At 44.1% G+C, this 21074-nt stretch overlaps 1 protein-coding gene and 4 non-coding genes across 6 annotated transcripts in view; 4 read left to right on the top strand and 1 right to left on the bottom strand.

Moving 5' to 3' along the window:
* Positions 1 to 9613: 9613 nt before the first annotated feature.
* Positions 9614 to 21074, bottom strand: part of lonrf4 (LON peptidase N-terminal domain and ring finger 4) — an 18125-nt gene continuing 6664 nt past the window's right edge. The window contains exons 4-13 of one of the 2 annotated variants that reach the window (XM_061236707.1): positions 20617 to 20799; positions 20324 to 20447; positions 20151 to 20226; positions 19633 to 19747; positions 19291 to 19412; positions 18729 to 18887; positions 18223 to 18385; positions 13085 to 13234; positions 12642 to 12798; positions 9614 to 12589 (exon numbers count right to left, since the gene is read on the bottom strand). In XM_061236707.1, the coding sequence (XP_061092691.1) occupies positions 12649 to 12798; positions 13085 to 13234; positions 18223 to 18385; positions 18729 to 18887; positions 19291 to 19412; positions 19633 to 19747; positions 20151 to 20226; positions 20324 to 20447; positions 20617 to 20799 (1242 nt within the window). In that variant the 3' untranslated portion in view covers positions 9614 to 12589; positions 12642 to 12648. Of the gene's footprint in view, positions 12799 to 13084; positions 13235 to 18222; positions 18386 to 18728; positions 18888 to 19290; positions 19413 to 19632; positions 19748 to 20150; positions 20227 to 20323; positions 20448 to 20616; positions 20800 to 21074 lie in introns of both variants that reach the window. The other variant, XM_061236708.1, reaches the window with a different exon arrangement.
* LOC133125345 (U7 small nuclear RNA) lies at positions 14760 to 14819 on the top strand. Its single transcript, XR_009708422.1, has one exon. It is a non-coding gene; the product is annotated as a U7 small nuclear RNA (small nuclear RNA).
* Positions 15440 to 15497, top strand: LOC133125343 (U7 small nuclear RNA). The gene has a single exon (XR_009708420.1). It is a non-coding gene; the product is annotated as a U7 small nuclear RNA (small nuclear RNA).
* LOC133125346 (U7 small nuclear RNA) lies at positions 16814 to 16872 on the top strand. The gene has a single exon (XR_009708423.1). It is a non-coding gene; the product is annotated as a U7 small nuclear RNA (small nuclear RNA).
* On the top strand, positions 17633 to 17690 carry LOC133125344 (U7 small nuclear RNA). Its single transcript, XR_009708421.1, has one exon. It is a non-coding gene; the product is annotated as a U7 small nuclear RNA (small nuclear RNA).

Raw genomic sequence — 21074 nt, 5'->3', positions numbered from 1 at the left:
CTGACTCACTCACTCACTGACTCACTCAAACACTGACTCACTCACTCACTCATTCACTCACTCACTCCCCCACCCAAACACTCACTCACATGAAACTATGCCGTTTGATTCGGACCAAAAATCAGACGTATGAGAGGCCAAGGGCGGCTACTGGTATTGCAGTAAGCCAATGATACAGCGACTGATGGCAGTGGCGAATGAGAGACTGTACAAGTTCCTGGCTACTGACACTCCTAGGCTGGCAACTCACCTGGCTAGACTAGCAACTCACCTGTCTAGACTAGCAACTCACATGCCTAGACTAGCAACTGACTATCCTGGACTAACAACTGACTCACCTAGACTAACAATTCACTCGCCTAGGCTGGCAACTCACCTGCCTAGACGAGCAATTCACTATCCTGGTCTAACAACTCACTCACCTGGACCTACAACTCACTCACCTAGAGTAACAATTCACTCACCTAGACTAATGACTAGGACGACATGGCTCAGGCAGTAAGAGCAGTCGTCTGGCAGTCGGAGGGTTTGATCCCCCGCCCGGGCTGTGTCAAAGTGTCCCTGAGCAAGACACCTAACCGCCAAATGCTCCTGACGAGCTGGTCGGCGCCTTGCATTGGCAGCCAATCGCCTAGACTAGACTAACAATTCACTCGCCTAGACGGAGCAACTCACCTGTCTAGGCTAACCACCTAGCCTCCTTGGTTTGCATTGCGCTAACACACTGCTCATAATCCCTCGCTCTCTGATGCCTCGATGGTTAACCTTCGTTATCCTCTTCATATTGTTATTAATGTAACTGAATGTAGTAGGCTGGCCCTACTGCTGTTGTTTAAAAGTGTAATACGTGTAAATACCTAGGTAGGAGCCAGTTGCTATTCCAGGCAGGTGAGTTGCCAGCCAAGGCGTTTCAGTAGCCAGGCACTTGCACAGTCTCTCATTTGTGATCGCCGGCACATCAGTCGCTACATCATTGGCTTAGCGCGATACGTGACTAGCCACCCTCGGCCTCTCATACGTATGGTTTTTGGCACGAATCAAATGCCATACTCAAACACTCACTCGCTCACTCACTCACTCACACACTCGCTCAAACACTCAAAACACTCACACACCCCAAACACTCACACACTCACTCACTAACTCACTCACTCAAACACTGACTTGCTCACTCACTCACTCACTCACTCACACACTCGCTCAAACACTCAAAACACTCACACACCCAAAACACTCACACACTCACTCACTCACTCACTCACTAAAACACTCACTTGCTCACTCATTCACTCACTCACTCACACTCGCTCAAACACTCAAAACACTCACACACCCAAAACACTCACACACTCACTCACTCACTCACTCACACACTCGCTCAAACACTCAAAACACTCACACACCCAAAACACTCACTTGCTCACTCACTCACTCACTCACACACTCGCTCAAACAACACTCAAAACACTCACACACTCATTCACTCCTACACGGGTGTTAGAGCTTTCTGATACAGAGCCCCACTGCTGTGGAACATTCATTACCCTAACCTGCTTATCCTGAACAGCCTATCCCAGCATACCTTGGGGCAAAAGGCAGGAATACACCCTGTTCAGGTCGCCAGTCCATCGCAGGGCACACACACCATTCGCTCACACACTCCTACCCACGGACAATTTAGACTCTATAATCAGCCTAACCTGCATGTCTTTGGACTGTGGGAGGAAACCGGAGTACCCAGAGGAAACCCACGCAAACATGGGGAGAACATGAAAACTCCGCACAAAGAGTCCCCGGCCGACGGGGATTCGAACCCAGGACCTCCTTGCTGTGAGGCGGCAGTGCTACCCACTGCACCATCCATGCCCCACCCACTGCACCATCCGTGCTGCCTGCCTGCTGTGGAACACCCTTCCTGATATATGGTGGTTCTGGAGATGGGGGCTGGATCAGCCTCGTGTTTAAATAAAATCCACATGTGATCGGTGACACTGAGTCGTCCTTAACACTCACACACTCAAACACTTGCTAACACAAACACTCACTCACTCAAACACTCACTCACTAAATCAGTCAAACATTCACTCACTCAATCATTAACTTACATTCAATGCCTAAAAACTGGCTCGCAGGTACATATGTCTTATTTCAGGATCTTTTGTTTTATTAATTTTTTTAGCTCAAATGGGTTTTTAACCTCTCTTCGACAATCCACATATTCTATTCATCACCATGTTTCCACTACACATTAATCTATAACTGTGTGGAACACCTGCCCCATCTGAGGAGTGCCAAACATGGACTGGAGAGGCTCAGGGCACCCCATCAGATCCAAACCCCAAAACCCCCAAACCTGCAGCTCCACAGAGAGATGGACCGATCGGAGGAATGGTGAAGTCCGTGTGTAAGTATGGGAGGATGTTTGCTTCTTCCCCCACCTCCCTTTGTAATTCACCCATTGGCATGCTTGGGTACATCTACCAGGAAAAGGCTTTGGATTTGTACCCAGATCTTAGCGTTGCTCTGCGCTTGGCATCAAGAGTTTTTTGCCTCTCAAACTTGTAGCCTAAACTTACATCTATTAACCGACTAGTTTTGGGTCAACGTGATGAATAGGCTTTTTTTTCTTAAAATGTTGATCCTAGGGGGCAAGCGATAGACTAGTCACACGACAGGAGGTGTGTCTCTTTCCCCTGAGCTGGATGTACATAGGGGTCTTCTAATTTGGAGATGTGAAAGCCTTGCTCATCCTTGTTAACACCACTGATAATTCAGAGCAGTATCTGTGGATTCAACCCCCCCCCCCCCACTTTACACCCTAAGTGGTGTTCCATTAGTGGCAAAAACTTACATCATTTGACCAAGATGGGCATGTGTGTCCCTCAGTAGATTGACCAACCCTCAGATTTGGAGCCCAGTGGATAAATGTCTGTTGGTATCTCTACTGGTAAGTACTTTAGATATGATGTACGACACTTTGTGAAATTGGTTGAGAACAGGATGATGTCACACACATTCTCCTCACAGGAAGTGAGATCACTACGACTTCAGTTTGGGCCCTGGGTCGGCCATGTTGATCAGTGAAGCTCGAAGCAGATGTGATGACCGAGTTTTAGCTCCAGAAATCAGTTGCAGAAACACATGTATGACCATTCAGGCCCTGCGGTGGAATTATGAGGCTTCGCAAAATGAGACAAAAATTATTAAGATCTTATAATATAATGTATATCCAGTATATATACTCACAGAGCACTTTATTAGGAATGTTTTAACTTTATTCTACTTATTCCTGTGATTATCTAATCAGCCAATTGTGGGGCAGCAGTGCAATGCATACAATCATGTAGATACAGGTCAGGAGCTTCAGTTAATGTTCACATCAACCATCAGATTGAGGAAAAAAGTTTATCCAAGTGACACTGACCGTGGAATGATTGTTGGTGGCAGACAGGGTGGTTTGAGTATCTCAGAAACTGCTGATCTCCTGGGACTTTCAAGCACACTAGTCTCTGGAGTTGCGAAGAACAAAAAACTAAAAGAATCCAAAGAGCAGCAGTTCTTCAGACAGAAATGCCTTGTTAATGAGAGGTGTCAGAGGAGAATGGCCAGACTGGTCAAAGCTGAGAGGAAGGTGACAGTAATGCAAATCACCACGGATTAGAACTGTATGGTATGCAGAAGAGCATGTCTGAACACGCAAAACATCATAACTCTACAGCAGTCTGAACACACTCACCGACACACACCTCACACACTCACCTACATGTACACCTCACACACACACCAAATAGGCTACAAGTCAGTCACAGATTCCCAAGCAATTCAGTTTTATTGATCCAGTACAGACCACAACTTTGATCCAGCATAACTGTGTTATTATTCCAATAAAAAAGGTCAGCTGCATTTACATGACATCTCACTACCCATTGTGCTAATTTACTGCAAATATAGATTCCACTATTGGTATGAATAGAAAAGCACACATACATTTCTACATGAATCTTTAATGACAGCATTTCAAACCAATTCTCTTCATTACATATACATGTAATTACATGTGAGGATACAGTCCTTTTCCATAGGCCTTTTATTTTATCTTCTTCAATAACAAGGAGACCTGAGTTTGTTTGTCTTATACAGCAATGCATGATGGGAAATATGGGAGGGGCTACATGTAACGGCATTCCCTTTTAAGCGGCATTCCCAGTCATGCTTATATGTCCGCTAATAACTTTTTCATCAAAAAGTAAACGTATACATGCTTAATGCCTATTTAGTTGCGAGTGTTGTGAATTCTTCATGTTCAGACTTTTATTCTGAAATTAACGCTTTATTCGGACGGTTTGTTTCCGTTTATTCTCGTGCCGTATATTGGCTTCTGTTTTCTGCTGTCACTACCGGTGCAACAGTTAGTCACTGACAATGTAACTTTAATTATCAGTGTTAGAAAGTTCATGTGATATAACAACGTGATTCTTTCTCCGTATTTCATGACTTTATATTGTTTAGTCGATGTTAATCATATTAATTTACCGCTTGTTTACCGCCAATGTCTCAGTTCAGTAATTCTCATGTTCGGAAACTAGCTTCGCGAGGTACTAGCTAACTGGCTAGTTTAGCTAGCTTGCCCTGTATCACTACAAGCACACAGTTAACGTGATTTCAGTGTTATGTCGATAGTGTTTACTGCAATAGTTAAAGTTAGTATTCATCCAGAGATATGCAGATCAATAGTCCTTAAATGCTTTTAGTAAATGTTGTTTATCAGTAACAATTCAAATATTAATGTATTTGTTTATTTTTGTTTCAGAAACTACACACATATATATACATATAACAGTATGCACCATTACGTTGTACCATTTATACTACTGGCTCTGCTGACATTCTGCAAGTAAACAGTTTCAAACCAAACTGATGACTCCATGCTCTCTGACCAGAGCCCTGTAGTGGTCAATTATCCCACAACCAGTTTCAGGGGTCCAATCCCCAATATCATTTCAAAAATCTATGTTAAGAGGGTGAAAAATTAGATGGAAAAACAAAATGGCCGACTAGCAAAACAAAATGGCCGACAAGCAGAATACACTCGAAATGTATTAATAGATGATATGTGGCATGTATTCTGTACCGAAGGTGAATGGTTCAGTAGGACTGGTTTATGCTGTCTTGTTTTCACTGGTATGACATCATGCACTCCACAGATGTGCCAGGATTTTTGTCATTTGCAAATCCAGATGTGGCCTTGGACCAGAGCTTGCAGCTCATCAACTGTGAAAACTGGTAGGCAGATGCTAATGTAAAAATGAACTCAGTCTTCTACCACCTGGTATTGGTATGAATAGAAAAGCACACATACATTTCTACATGAATCTTTAATGACAGCATTTCAAACCAATTCTCTTCAGCGAGGCATTTTGATATACATGTAATTACATGTGAGGATACAGTCCTTTTCCATAGGCCTTTTATTTTATCTTCTTCAATAACAAGGAGACCTGAGTTTGTTTGTCTTATACAGCAATGCATGATGGGAAATATGGGAGGGGCTACGTGTAACGGCATTCCCTGTCCTGCTCAAATACTGTATGTGGCCAGTAATATGTAATACTATTTTAATTTTGATGGGGTCGAGCAGTGTCTTAAAAATATAATCATGACAAGTTCAAATTTAACCACAGATATCTTGATTCATTATTTTCTTATATGTCCGCCAATCACTTTTTCATGAAAAAGTAAACGTATACATGCTTAATACCTATTCAGTTGCGAGTGTTGTGAATTCTTCATGTTCAGACACTTTTATTCTGAAATTAACGCTTTATTCGGACGGTTTGTTTCCGTTTATTCTCGTGCCGTATATTGGCTTCTGTTTTATGCTGTCACTACCGGTGCAACAGTTAGTCACTGACGATGTAAGTTTAATTATCAGTGTTAGAAAGTTCATGTAATATAACAACGTGATTCTTTCTCCTTGTTTCATGACTTTATATTGTTTAGTCGATGTTAATCATATTAATTTACCGCCTGTTTACCGCCAATGTCTCGGTTCTGTAATTCTCATGTTCGGAAACTAGCTTCGCGAGGTACTAGCTAACTGGCTAGTTTAGCTAGCTTGCCCTGTATCACTACAAGCACACAGTTAACGTGATTTCAGTGTATGTCGATAGTGGTTACTGCAATAGTTAAAGTTAGTATTCATCCAGAGATATGCAGATCAATACAGTCCTTAAATGCTTTGAGTAAATGTTGTTTATCAGTAACAATTCAAATATTAATGTATTTTTTTTGTTTCAGAAACTACACACATATATATATATATCTACATATAACAGTATGCACCATTACGTTGTACCATTTATACTACTGGCTCTGCTGACATTCTGCAAGTTTCAGGGGTCCAATCCCCAACACCGAGTGAATTTTCAGTTGCATTCAAAGGTTATAATATCATTTCAAAAATCTATGTTAAGAGGGTGGAGATTAGATGAAAAAACAAAATGGCCGACTAGCAAAACAAAATGGCCGACAAGCAGAATACACTTGAAATGTATTAATAGATGACATGTGGCATGTATTCTGTCCCGAAGGTGAATGGTTCAGTAGGACTGGTTTATGCTCCGTCTTGTTTTCACTGGTATGACATCATTCACTGATCATGTGACTCCACAGATGTGCCAGGATTTTTGCCATTTGCAAATCCAGATGTGGCCTTGGACCAGAGCTTGCAGCTCATCAACTGTGAAAACTGGTAGGCAGATGCTAATGTTAACCACGCTGATCCAAAACAAATGAACTCAGTCTTCCAAGATTTACAAACATTTTACAATATACTTAAATGGCAGTCAATAACACTTTCAGATATTGCAATATGTATTATTGCTGTGGTTGTAATTTAATTTTGCAACAGGACAAAACACAACTCTCTTGTAGAAATGGAATAGACAGCGATTTATTGCAGATATGTGTGAAAATATAGTTATGATTGGTATCTGTGGACCTGCAGGGAGAATAAGATCAAAGGGCTGACCTCCATCCGCCGGCTGGCTCACTGTCACCCTGAGCAACTGACCGCCAACCTCCATAGGGTCTGCTTGGCAGTCACGCAAGAGGTACTCGGGTTTTCCTGTCTGAACCTGTCGAGTGTGTGTTTATTCTGCTTCACACTGGTTTGTGTTTGTGCTTCTGCCATTGTTCTGATGGTGTGTACAGGTGCTCACACACCTGTTTGTTTGTCTCCAGGTGCAGAATCTGCGCTCCATGGTATCGCGTGCTGCCATGACAACGCTGGGGGACATGTACCTCTGCCTGCAGAGAGCCATGGACCCCGAGCTGGACTGGACCGCCAGGGTGCTGCTCCAGAAGGCTGGAGAGACCAGCCACTTCATCCAGCAGGATGTGCATGTGGCCTTGGGTCACATGGTGCACAACTGCAGCCCCAACCGCTGCATCAAAGTCCTGCTGAGGGACTGAGGTGGGCGGGCTTACCCTCAAACACCATCGTGGAGTTTCAGTCAAACTTGGCATGGTGTTTAATGTGTGTAATTTGCCAATCAGACAGAATTTGAGTTGTGGGTGTGTTCACCAGTGGGTTTTTCTCTCGCTAGTGACCGGAACGCAGGGATCAGGGCCTGCAACGCCCGTCTGCTGGAGGCCCTGGTGGGGGTCATGGGGGCGACTCGCCTGCTTGGGCTGAAGAAAGAAATTCTGAACAGCTTCCTGTCCGCTGCCAGCCGCCTGCCCCACGACGCCTCACCGGAAGTCAGGTGGGCAGCACATCTTTACGCACCTGGCTGTCTGTCTGTCCACACATTCGCTCCGTAGAGAGGACAGCACAGCCCATCCTGATAAATATACCCTCCCCTTTCTCCAGGAGCTGCGGAAGGAAGATCATCGGAGTGGTGTCAGCCGACAAAAGGCTGAATAAGAGGCTGATCAAGCTCCTGTGAAGCCATCGCTCACTCACTCACTCACTCACTCACTCAAACACTCACTCACTCACTCACTCACTCACTCACTCACTCACTCAAACACTCAAACACTCACTCACTCACTCACTCACTCCCCCACCCAAACACTCACTCACATGAAACTATGCCGTTTGATTCGGACCAAAAATCAGACGTATGAGAGGCCAAGGGCGGCTACTGGTGTTGCAGTAAGCCAATGATACAGCGACTGATGGCAGTGGCGAATGAGAGACTGTACAAGTTCCTGGCTACTGACACTCCTAGGCTGGCAACTCACCTGGCTAGACTAGCAACTCACCTGTCTAGACTAGCAACTCACATGCCTAGACTAGCAACTGACTATCCTGGACTAACAACTCACTCACCTAGACTAACAATTCACTCACCTAGACTAATGACTAGGACGAAATGGCTCAGGCAGTAAGAGCAGTCGCCTAGCAGTCGGAGGGTTTGATCCCCCGCCCGGGCTGTGTCGAAGTGTCCCTGAGCGAGACACCTAATCCCCAAATGCTCCTGACGAGCTGGTCGGGGCCTTGCATGGCAGCCTATTGCCGTCGGTGTGTGAGAGTGTGTATGAATGGGTGAATGGAGAAGCATCGATTCACCAACCTCGACCTTCTGAATCCACCAAAGAGACCGTTCATGGGGAAACAACAAGCCCAGGTCGAGAGACCTGAGCAAAGTGTGAAGGAAAGGACCTTCCGCCCTGGTGACAATGTACTGGCTCGTAACTATGACAACAGACCAAAATGGATGCCTGCTACAGTCCTCGAACAGACCGGCCCTGTGTCTTATACAGTCCGGACCACTGATGACATTGTCTGGAGGAGACACACAGACCAACTACTTGCTGGTGCGACAGCACCTGTGGAAACCCCATCTGTGGCTGGTGCTGAGCCACCTACGCTGGACAGCCCAGCCCAACCCACACTCACCCAGGGGGCACCGCAGGCTATGGAACCTGTTTCTTCAGGACCCACTCCCGCAGCTGTTTCAGAGACTGAACTGTCAACATGTCCCACACCACGGTCTGTTCCGGTGACAGTCAGCGTGAATCAGCCGGCTGGCGGTGCTATTCGCCGCTATTCGCATGGAGAACGGCTGCCTAGATCTATAGTGGTGACCTACCCTGTAGAATGGGGCAGAATAATCCCCAGGTTAATGTCAGGGTCTGAGTAGTCCGTAACTAATTTGTTTAAATGTGATCCTGGTGGTTAGGGATGCTACCTGTTCATTAAGTGGGGAGGAGTATGTCATATATTGTGATATTGGTCATACTCTGTTACTGGCACCTATTGGCGAGTGCCCTTACTAACAGTTCTGATTAAAAAGCGACGTCCAGGTCACATGTTGTATCTGGAAGTAAAAAAATGGACGACCGTCCTTGTTCAAGTCTGTCTCCGTCTGATTAATGTTGTAGCTTAGAGTATAAACTGGAATAAAACTCAGGCAATATACAACATGAGCCATTATTAATCTAATCACAGCTGTCATCCAAAACAAGCTAATTTAACACTCGAAAAACTAAAGAAAGTCACAGGAAATGGAAACATGGGCCTGACACTGGTATTAAGTCTGGCTTGAAGGTAAAAAAAATTGAGCAGTCTTCGGGCAAAAACGCGTTGTTAATGAGGACATCAGGGTTACTAGGAACACATTTATTAGGAATCTTTACAAGCATCATACAAGGCCTTTATTAAATCAATTCATTTGAATAAACCAATGAAACGTTCAGAAATGTATTCAAACATTAATCAACTAATTCTCAAATAAGTTGCCATTCTGTTGTTTGAAACCATTTTCTGGGATGCTAGAATGACTGAATTGTGACTATATGGCAAGTTCAGTGATCAATGTAACTAACCTGTAAAACAGCGTCCGTGAAATATACACAAATAAAAATATTTACCAGAGAACAAAAGGGACAGCGGACATCTGCAGAGTGGAGAATAGCCGTGGACACTGTGTGTATATTATAGGACTACACACACAAGGCTTTAACTTTGTGGACTGTAAATACATTTGCCCAAGCCTTGCATTGTGTTTTATGTGCTATTAAAAAAATGCAGTTTCTTTAATTTAGGAAATTGTGTGTTGTATATTTTATTTGTCATTTTTTTTCAAGGCAACACAGATGGAAAACTCATGCCACACAACAATCTGCATGGTCTGTTTCATGGCACTTGGATGATAATAAGCTCCCGGTGAGTGAGTGCTTTCTCGTGAATGTACGGGTAACCCTGGGGGCAGTAACGCAGCGTTGTGTTTCCCGGTTAATGATGCACGCCCCAGATACACGCAGGGAAAGCCTGGTCTAATAACTCCTCTACATGTACCGGATTATCTACAACACTACTGACGCCTAGATTCAATTTAACTGCAATGCACTTTGTCACTTTTATTTAAGGCTTTAGCAAGTGCTACATTTTTATTTCTCACTGAAGCATTATCCAATGCCCGTTTAATGCCTTTAAGAAACTTCCTGCCTTTTCAGAAGAGACAAACTGCCCCATCATCAGAGTGTATGAAGACTGTGGCCAACTGTTGCCTACTACTGCACACAACTTACATGCAGCTTATATACTCAATAGTAAACAAGTAATAACTGAACATAGCTTTCTCTGACACTGAACACAGCCTTCTCTGACAGAACCACTGAACACAGCCTTCTCTGACAGAACCACTGAACACAGCCTTCTCTGACAGAACCACTGAACACAGCCTTCTCTGACAGAACCACTGAACACAGCCTTCTCTGGCAGGACCACTGAACACAGCCTTCTCTGACAGAACCACTGAACACAGCCTTCTCTGGCAGGACCACTGAACACAGCCTTCTCTGACAGAACCACTGAACACAGCCTTCTCTGGCAGGACCACTGAACACAGCCTTCTCTGACAGGACCACTGAACACAGCCTTCTCTGGCAGAACCACTGAACACAGCCTTCTCTGGCAGGACCACTGAACACAGCCTTCTCTGACAGAACCACTGAACACAGCCTTCTCTGGCAGGACCACTGAACACAGCCTTCTCTGGCAGAATCTGTCAGATGGCACATAGTTGGCTGCAGCCAGTGTATGAGCAATTCGGCGTACACAATGAGAACTTAAATAAAACATAAATAAATCCACAGGTCAGCTGTAGGTGGCTGTGATCTGCATGGTGACAGATCTTTTGGACTGAAATCCAAACCCATGCTCTCAGTGAGCCGTGTGCAGTGTAGCGTGTGCACTGTGGCAGCAGACATACACACACGTCACGCCTCTAAAAGCCTAAATATCACAGAGAGGCCCACGGCTTGAAGGCACCAAACACAGAACAGGCCGGTCCCGCACGGAAACAGTGGGTCCTGGCACCTGCGGACCCAAGCATTTCCGAGCATTCCTGAGCGTTCCTAAGCCTTCCCAAGCGTTCCCGGGCATTCCCAAGTGCTCCCAAGCATTCCACACTGGAGTACACGAACCGCTGACAGGCCAGGAAGTGTTAGGGATCCCTCAGGTTTCCATGGAAACAGAAGCTATGCTTCCATTAAGACATCAAAGCCGATTCAAATTACATTTCCGAAAACAATCGCGTTAGCGCCCACACAGACTGGCGCTCCTAAATCATTCCAGGGGAAAAGCAGTGTCTCGTGACTCCAGGTTGGCAATGATTCCAATAAATAATTCATGTGTGAAAAAGGCTGGTTGTGTTCACAGGGAAGGTTTCTAGCTAATTGTTGCTTTTTCCCTACAGCATATTTAGAGTACTTATTCAACATCTTTTTTTTTTTTTTTTTTACTTTTTTACTTTACTTACCAGTGTAGCTGGTGTGTGACACTGGGCACATTGTTTTTGGGGAGAGGACATTTACACTAACCCCAGTCTCGGCCCACTGTGTGTGTATGTGTGTGTAAAGTTTTACTGTGTGAATCTGTTTAAATGTGACACCACCACCTCAGCATCCATCCCTCTCATCCAACAACCTCAGAGACAGGGAGGCATGAATGCACCTGCCAATCATACATTCATAAACATTCAAAACTGTTCGAAAATTGAGGATGGGCGTAAAATTTTGTTATGAATAAGTAGTGTAAATAATATCAAAAATCATAGTAGTAAGATAGAGTATATACTGCATGTAAAATTAGACATCAGGCCAAGCCTGTCCTCAGTGCTGCCCCCTGCAGGCACACATGAGCTTCACATGTTGATTTCCTGTTTATAAACCCAAAGACACACAATTTAAAAAAGTGACGACTAGAAAAACACAAACAAATCATTCACCACTCAACGATAATGGGAGTGGAGTGTGTGTGTGTTCGTGTGAAAATATGCAACAGTCTTTGTGTGTGCCCGTGTAATTATGTGTGTAACCTGCTGAAAATAACAGCTCAAGCTATGCTGAAACAGTGGGTAGCTGGTCATTTTGAGCTGGTCATAGCTGGATTTTACAGCAGGGTATGCGTGTGTGTGCATGAGTTTGTGCATTATTAGTATAACTGTGCACTATTTCAGGCCTCTGGGACAGTCATGAGTCGAGTCCAGGTGAGCTCCAGGTATGCCCCAGCCAGGTGAGCTCCAGGTGTTCCCCAGCCAGGTGAGCTCCAGGTGTTCCCCAGCCAGGTGAGCTCCAGGTGTTCCCCAGACAGGTGAGACTCAGGAGAGCCCCAGCCAGGTGAGCTCCAGGGGAGCTCTAGCTGGAGGGGATGTACTCCAGGACGAGCTGCAGGTGGCCCAGTCGGTCTTTGAGGGAGGGCAGGGACAGGATGGTGGTCTGGTATGCCGGGTCCAGCTGCAGCACTGACAGGAGCCACCAGCACCAGGCCGGCCCATCCGGCAAGGCCTGCACCGCGATTTACCACATTTTACCACACTTTACTGTAATTTACCACACTTTACTATAATTTACCACAATCTACTGCAATTTACCACAGTTTACAGCAATTTACTACCTCACCTGTTACAATGCTAATGCACAGATTGGTGGAGTTTGGCACAGTAATGTCACCTGTTACAGGTAGGTGGGGTTTGGGACAGTAATCTCACCAGTTACAGCGCTAATGCACAGGTAGGTGGAGTTTGGGACAGTAATCTCACCTGTTACAGTGCTAATACACAGGTAATCTCACCTGAATGTTGTCCTGTGTTTCGGGCATGGTGCCATACTGCCTGCTGATCTGGTCCTTGACACGCCCATCCAGCCGCTGGAACCAATCCTGCGCCTGCTCGTACACGTTGTCATGGAGACGCTGCAGCAGATCAAGTTCCGCGCCCTCCACCTTCAGAGAGGAAACACAAGCAGACACATACTGAGCATCACACACACTCACACACACATACACTCACACACACATACACACACACACACACAAATACACACACACACACACACACATACACACTCACACACACACACATACACACTCACACACACATACACTCACACACACTCACACACACATACACTCACACACTCACACAGAAATGCATGGTTCATAAAAATGTATTTCAATGCTCATGTATGACCACAACAGGAATTTCTCAATTCACAAGAGCCTCCTTGACAAGTACAATAAGTGCAAAAACTTCACATAAAGTATAAACCTGGGTTCCAAATAAACCCATAGAAAATATGACACAGAATGAGCTGTTCTATGCAAGTCCATGTTTGTTAACCAATGGTTTCATACTTTTGACTCATATGCATAAAATCAGGTAAAAATCACTTCTTTGTTTCTCGGGTATTGTAAGTCACTTGGGGATAAAGGCTAAAGTGAACGTGATGTAATGTTGAGTGAGATCGGATGATTCTAATGCAGACTGAAGATGATTAATTAAGCAGCTATTGCAGACCACCTGTTGGGAAAGTTCCGTAACTACAATTCATTTCTCTCTGCAGTTTCTTACAAAAAACAATAATCAGTCAACAAGATGCTTGCTAAGATGTTTGCTCCTGTCACACATGGCTCTCATTTCAGCACAGAGTCATAATATAAATCCCCTGAATAATGACCCCTCTTACAGGCACAGATATATACACAACCATTATTATATTATCCACTGTATATTTATATACAGAATGTCCTTATTAAGTGATAAAATGCGCACTATAATATTTGTTTTTATTTTATTGAAATAGAAAAGCAGAATTCAGAAATGTATTTTATCTTGCACTGGGAATGTATTTGCAAACAGCAATATTTGGAAAGCAATCTGGTTCTGTTTTGGAGACTTCTTGTTCTGAAGAGTTGGCAACACAAGCCAGAGTGCTTTTGGGAACAGGAGGAATGAACTCTTTAATGCTTTAATTGGCATGTTCATGAAAAACACTCTGGCTTTACACAAACCAAGCACAAATTGCAACAGAATGAGAAAATGCATTTTGGACCGTGTTGGATCATGTTGGATTGACAGCAGAGATTATTATGGATGCCTGTATGAGCAAATTCAAATGTTAATACATACTTTTAAAAATGTATCACACTGTAAAGGAGATTCTTTCTGATCTGACATAACACGTACATTTACATGACCTTCGACACCCAGTACCCCCCCTGGCTGCCTGAGGTACTGCAGACATTGAGCAGTATAAATATGTTACATTTGAGACTATCTAGTCATTTTAATTGTTTTATGTATAAAATTATTTTAATATCACTATACAATATAGGAGAACCACAAGTGAAGTGGTTAATATGAGCACATATTGCATATGACACACCCACTTTTATGCATTCTCTCTGCCCACCCTGAATCAGACACCATGAGCCTACAATGGGGAATTAAGATGACGATGGCGAGGGTAAATGGAATTTTGCTCTTTAGTATTTCTCCAGCAGGTTTCCTGATAAACAGGAAGCCCCCCCCCATAAATGTGAAAAAAAGAAAAGTATACTTTTTTCTCATCTTTATGATTCGTCTATTGTTTATTTTACAGATTACTTATGCATTTTACAAGCTCAGTGCAAATATCTTTTTTGGTTATTTAAGTGATCTTATGTTTTACTTGAAGGTTTTGTAAAAGCTTTTGGTTTATTGACCTGACATGTTTGTTGGGAATTTGGTTTGCTTGTGGTGTTCTCGTGTTATTGTATTTTAAAGGAGTCTGTACATGAGCTACCTTGATGTACATAGATCTGATAACATTACACTGTAAATTTACTGTAAAAATATTATCAACAGGATGAACTTCTCTTCTCATTATCACCTGAACATTGTGTGTTAAATGGGAAAATGTTAACTAAAATAAAATGTTTTTTTATAAACTCTTTTCTATCAAAGAGAAAAAAAATAATCATTTAAAATAATAATATAAAACTGACTCTGTCCAATAAAATGCTTTCTGAAACATAACTCAGCTCACCCATTGGTTTGATTAAATTTACATATGACACACCCACTGTTATGTGCACTCTCTCTTCCCACCCTGAACCAAACACCATGATCCTAAAATGGGTAATTAAGTTTGAACCACAAACTTCAAATGGAATTTTTGCTCTTTAGTATTTCTCCAGCAGGTTTCCTGATAAACAGGAAGCCCCACTTAAAAGTCAAAAATAAAAAATACTGATTTCTGAAACTCTCTGTATTTGGACTGATACCAAGCAGAGTGCTATAGAAGTATTTCTCCACACAACATTATAACACCACATAACTAAATGATATTAAACTCCAAAAAAATCCACCAAACTCTTTACTAAACTATTGTAAACTCCACTAAACTCTCCACCAAACTATATTAAACTCCACTAAACTAAAACAATTCATCAAACTATATTAAACTCTCTAGTAAACTCAAACCTCTATTAAATTATAGACTAAACTCTCTACTAAACCCTACTAAGTTCCAACAAACTCTCTCCTAAACTATGACACCCCACTAAACTCCACTGACTTCTCTCCTAAACTCTCTTAAACTCCACTAAAATCTCTAATACAAAATGATTTGGGGGTTTTCATACTTCGATAATAGATTTACTGATAAACATGACACCATCTGTTTTCAGTGAAAATGAAAAAAGCAACCGCTTATAATGAAAAACAAGGATAGGAACAAGTATGTTCATGCATTAACAGGTGTTATAGTCTGAAAATAATGTTCAAGTGAGGTGCCGACACTGTCCAATAAAATGACGGCAGAAACATAAGCCAAGTCACCCATTGGTTCTATTTAAGCTAATTTGCATATGCCATGCCTGTTTTATGCATCCTCTCTTCCCACCTTGAACAACACCATGATCCCAAAATGGGGAATAACATTTGCAAGAGTGCTATTAAATGGAATTATTATTATTTTTTCTTCTCCAAAAGGTTTCCTGAAAAACAGGAAGCCCACCTAAAAATCAAAAACAAATCTAATTTGTTACAGCACAGATTAAAGATTGTGCATAGGGTAACTTTACCAAATAATCTACAGGAAAGTGCAATTATTACCGTAATGTGGCTCAACAGAACTTCTTACAAACTTTTCAGAAACTGTTCTTGCATTTGCCCAGTTTTATCTGCACAGCTCACTAGCGACCCCTGGTGGTCGCTCAGCCAGCTTGCGACAGAGACTGATTCTGTGTGATCTCTGAGCATGACCACTTCAGAATTAACCGCTGCTTCCTTGTGTGTGCCAGTACGAACTGCCGTGTGTGTAAGTATGTTTTACATGTTGTAATTAGTAAATCCTCTGGCTTTTTTCACAGTTAAATATGTTCATGAAAATAATGTCAGAAAACATAATCCAGCTCACCCATTGGTTCTGTTAAAGCTAATTTGCATAGGACAGACTCACTTGTACACATATCTTCCCACCCTGGACCAAACCCCATGATCCTAAGATGGGGAAGTAAGTTTGCGTGATGCAGTGCCAATGGAATTTTTTGCTTTTTAGTATTTCTCTAGAAGGTTTCCTGATAAACAGGAAGCCCATATAAATGTGAACAAAAAGAAATAATCCTCTCTTATGTTTTGTACTTGTTCTTTGGGTTCAGCAATTGTTGAATGTTGTTTTTGTTTTATAGTTTTGTATATGATTTTTCAGATTATTTAATACTAACCTGAGTGCTGTAAAAGCACCGCTCCACACAGAGAGCTTCTCTCTCTGGCATACTCCACCAAACTCTTTACTAAACTATATTAAGCTCCACCAAACTCTTTACTAAACTATATTAAACTCCACTACACTCAACCAAACTATATTAAACTCCACTAAACGCTCCACCAAACTCTTTACTAAACTATATTAAACTCCACCAAACTCTTTACTAAACTATATTAAACTCCACCAAACTCTTTACTAAACTATATTAAACTCCACTAAACTCCGATAAACTCTCCACTAAACAATTTATCAAACTATATTAAACTCTCTACAACACCCCACAAACCTCTATTAAATTATAGGCTAAACTCCCTACTCAACTCTACTAAGTTCCACCAAACTCTCTCCTAAACTCCCTACACAACTTGATTAAACTCCAGGCTGAACACCCGACTAAACTCTACTAAAATAATGTGAAAATGAGGTGCTGACACTGTCCAATAAAATGGTCGCAGAAACATAAGCCAAGTCACCCATTGGTTCAATTTAAGCTCATTTGCATATGAAACACTTCCTCCATATCTTCCCACCCTGAATCAGACACCGTGAGCCTAAAATGGGGAATTAAGATTGCAACAGAGAGGGTTAATGGAATTTTTGCTCTTTAGTATTTCTCCAGCAGGTTTCCTGATAAACAGGAAGCCCCTACATAAATGTTCAAAACAAGAAAAATGAAATCTGTTTTCTCAAAATGTTGACCTGTGTTCCCTGGAAATACATGTATTTACAGTGAAAGAGGAAAACACAACATTTGGAGTGGCTTTGGGCCTAATCTACTGTCTGTATGTGATGTAAGTAAGCAAGTAGTCTTGACGTGGCCTTAGAATTCTGAATATGAGGTATTCCAACACTGGGAAAGGGGCAGGTTATGTTAAAAATCTAACCCTGCTCTCAAGTGAACGTTGTTAGTTTTGTCTGAGTCGGAAACAAATCACAACAGGCCCATGACACAGCTGCGAGAGAATGTCTGTGTTTTAAATGTGTAGCTGTGGTTCACTTATGGCTTTATTGTGTGACGTTTACTACTGTTCATGAAGGACTTTGTGTTTGTTCAACATCACAAGTCAACCGATTCATGCCAGATTTCCCTGCCTGGATCATCCGTCAGAATGAGGTATTCCGGTGGGAAATGTGTACAGACTGTAAATCCCACACAGTAGGCCCTGAGCGTGGGCGTACCTGCTGGTCCTGCAGGAACTCGATGTCAGCGGTGTGGTAGCCGTCTCTCTGACCCCTCCTCACGACCCGGAAGCGCTTCCCCCCGACGGTGTCCACGAGCGAGCGGCCGTCTGGGAGCGGCTCCAGACTCAGGATGTCGAGCATACAGCCGTGATCCGCAAAGCTGCCCGCAGAACACACACACACACACCGTTCAACACACACACACACACTCACTAACACACTCACACACACAGACAGCCATGATCCGCAAAGCTGCCCGCAGAACACACACCGTTCAGCACACACGCGCGCACCAACACACTCACACACACCGCTCAACACACACACACTCACACACACACACATACAGCCGTGATCCGCAAAGCTGCCCACAGAACACACACTGTTCAACACACACTCACACACACACACACACCGCTCAACACACACTCACCAACACACTCACACTGTTCAACACACACTCACTCTAAGACACACACACACCCTCTCACACACACACTCACCCTGTCCCGGGCTCGTAGGTGCACATGCCGAACCTCCTGGTGCCGGTCTCCATGCAGCGTCTCATCATGAGGCGGTACCGCGGCTCGAACACGTGCAGCGGACAGGACACGCCCGGGAACGCCACCGTGCACACGAAGATCGGCACCGCCTGCGTCAGGCTGCGGGGGGAAACACGCTCATTACCCAGCGCCGAGCATTACAAACACGCCAGGACACGGTCAAAACACGCTTACTACCCAGCGCCCAGCATTACAGACACGCCAGGACACGGTCAAAACACGCTTACTACCCAGCGCCCAGCATTACAGACACGCCAGGACACGGTCAAAACACGCTTACTACCCAGCGCACAACACTCTCTGTATGTATACGATTTACTTGACAACTCTTATGTAACCATATTTAGTCTCTCTTATGCCACTAAGCCCCACTTCTAGCTGCACTCAAGGGAGAAACGCAGATGTGAGTTTTATGGGTAAACGCACTCTGAGAAACACTCCTCTTCAGCATGAGGCTGTCTGAGTGTAGTGACGGCCGGTTGCCGTGGTAACAGGCACTCACTTGGAGAGCTCGGCGATCTCTGCCTCATGCACCCGGGTCCTCTCCTCCAGCTGCTGGGGAAACAGCTGTGACATCACTTCCTGCAGGACCACCGTCACAGTGTACTTCCTGTTTCTCAGGTACTGGCGAGAGGGGAAGAGGGCACATTTCTTCATCGAGCAGCTCCATTAGGAACCAGTAACACACACACGCGCACTCATACACACTGTTCAACACACATACACACACTCACCCACAGAACATTTGTTTGAGCAGTGCCTGTAGGAACCCAAGGAAGCAGTAGGCAGAAGCGGTCTCCTGCTCTCACACGTATATCTGGATGAAGACGGCCGGGGCACGAACCTCGTGTAGCGGCTGCTTACAGAGAGGGCAGCGGAGGTTGTGATCCAGGCTCCTCTCGATGCAGCTTCTGCAGAAGGTGTGGCCACACGGGGTGGTGACGGGCGCGTGAAACAGCCTGAGGACCACAGCACGCATCGTCATCGCAACATGACTCACACTACAAATACCACAATGCAACGGTGCCCCCCCGCAACCTTTGAACTCACAATGAGATCACAGCAACTGAGCACCACACAGCTGACATCACATTACAGCTATTTATTAGCTGACGCTTTTATCCAAAGCGACTTACAGTTAAGCAGGGGACAGTCCCAATGCAGGGTTAAGGGCCCAGCTCAAGGGCCCAACAGCTGCACGGATCTTATTGTGGCTACACTGAAGCTTGAACCACCAACCTTCCGGGTCCCAGTCATGTACCTGAGCCACTAGGCTCCAGGCCAGACTCACACTGCTGTATTCAGGTAATGTTTAACAATAACGGCTGTGTGACGTGCAGAAAAGTAGTAGATTTGACCCACCTGATGCACAAGGGGCACTCAAAGTCCGACACAGTCAGCACACTGAGACACGCCTCTCTGCGCTCCTCACCCCTACCTGAGGAACGAACAGAAATACAGGTATTTTCCATCATACAAAATACTCATGTGTGTGTTTCACAAAGCAGGATTACTGAGTTAGCTGGGCCCTGTACCAGTCATCCCCGGTTCCTCCTTGCTCATCATCAGCTCCTCGTCTTCCTCAGCACTGGGGAGGAAGGACACGGCCTGGCAGAGACTCAGACAGCACTCAGCGCTGGAGGACTGATTCACCTCGCCCTACCGCAGAGAGAGAGGGAGAGAGAGGGAGAGAGAGAGGCAGAGAGAGAGAGAGAGAGGAATATATTTACAACAGTAGGTGTTGTTAGGCAGGAGGTCTGCGTGGGTGGGATGCTTTTTTGAAAATTATTTTGGGGGCTGCATCAAAGGCCCTCTGCATTAATATCACCTGCTCTGTGCGTTCCTGTCTGTCTGCCTCCCCTTCCTGTGCTGCTGAGACCGGGGAGCTTTCCCCATGAGGGGGCGCCCCTGAGCTGGTGCCGGGGCAGGAGGGGTCCCCCAGGTACCCCGAGACCACCTGCAGCAGCCCGGGCGTGTCCTCCGGGACCTCCCACCCCTCCGCCGCCAAAATCTGCCAGAAAAAAAAAACAATGAAAGGATTTCACATTTAATAAAACAGCAAGTCTGTCAGTGTCTGTCTGAACGTATTACATTTGATAGCAATGTTAGCTGAGAGGCCTGTTAGTTTAGAAGAGTTCTGGAGATTATATTTCAGAATACCACAGGCAGGTTCTTACATGTGGCATATTTCTGATTTATTTAATTTTTGTAATGTAATTATTTTTGGAAATCTTTGGATTTAATGTATATTAAATTTTTGTATTTTGTGTTCAATTATTTGATTTC

This window comes from Conger conger, chromosome 3, assembly GCF_963514075.1.
Source record: "Conger conger chromosome 3, fConCon1.1, whole genome shotgun sequence".
Classification (NCBI taxonomy): Eukaryota; Metazoa; Chordata; class Actinopteri; order Anguilliformes; family Congridae; genus Conger; species Conger conger.
Note: the sequence above shows the minus strand (reverse complement) of the source record. Positions and strands in the feature narration are given on the sequence as shown.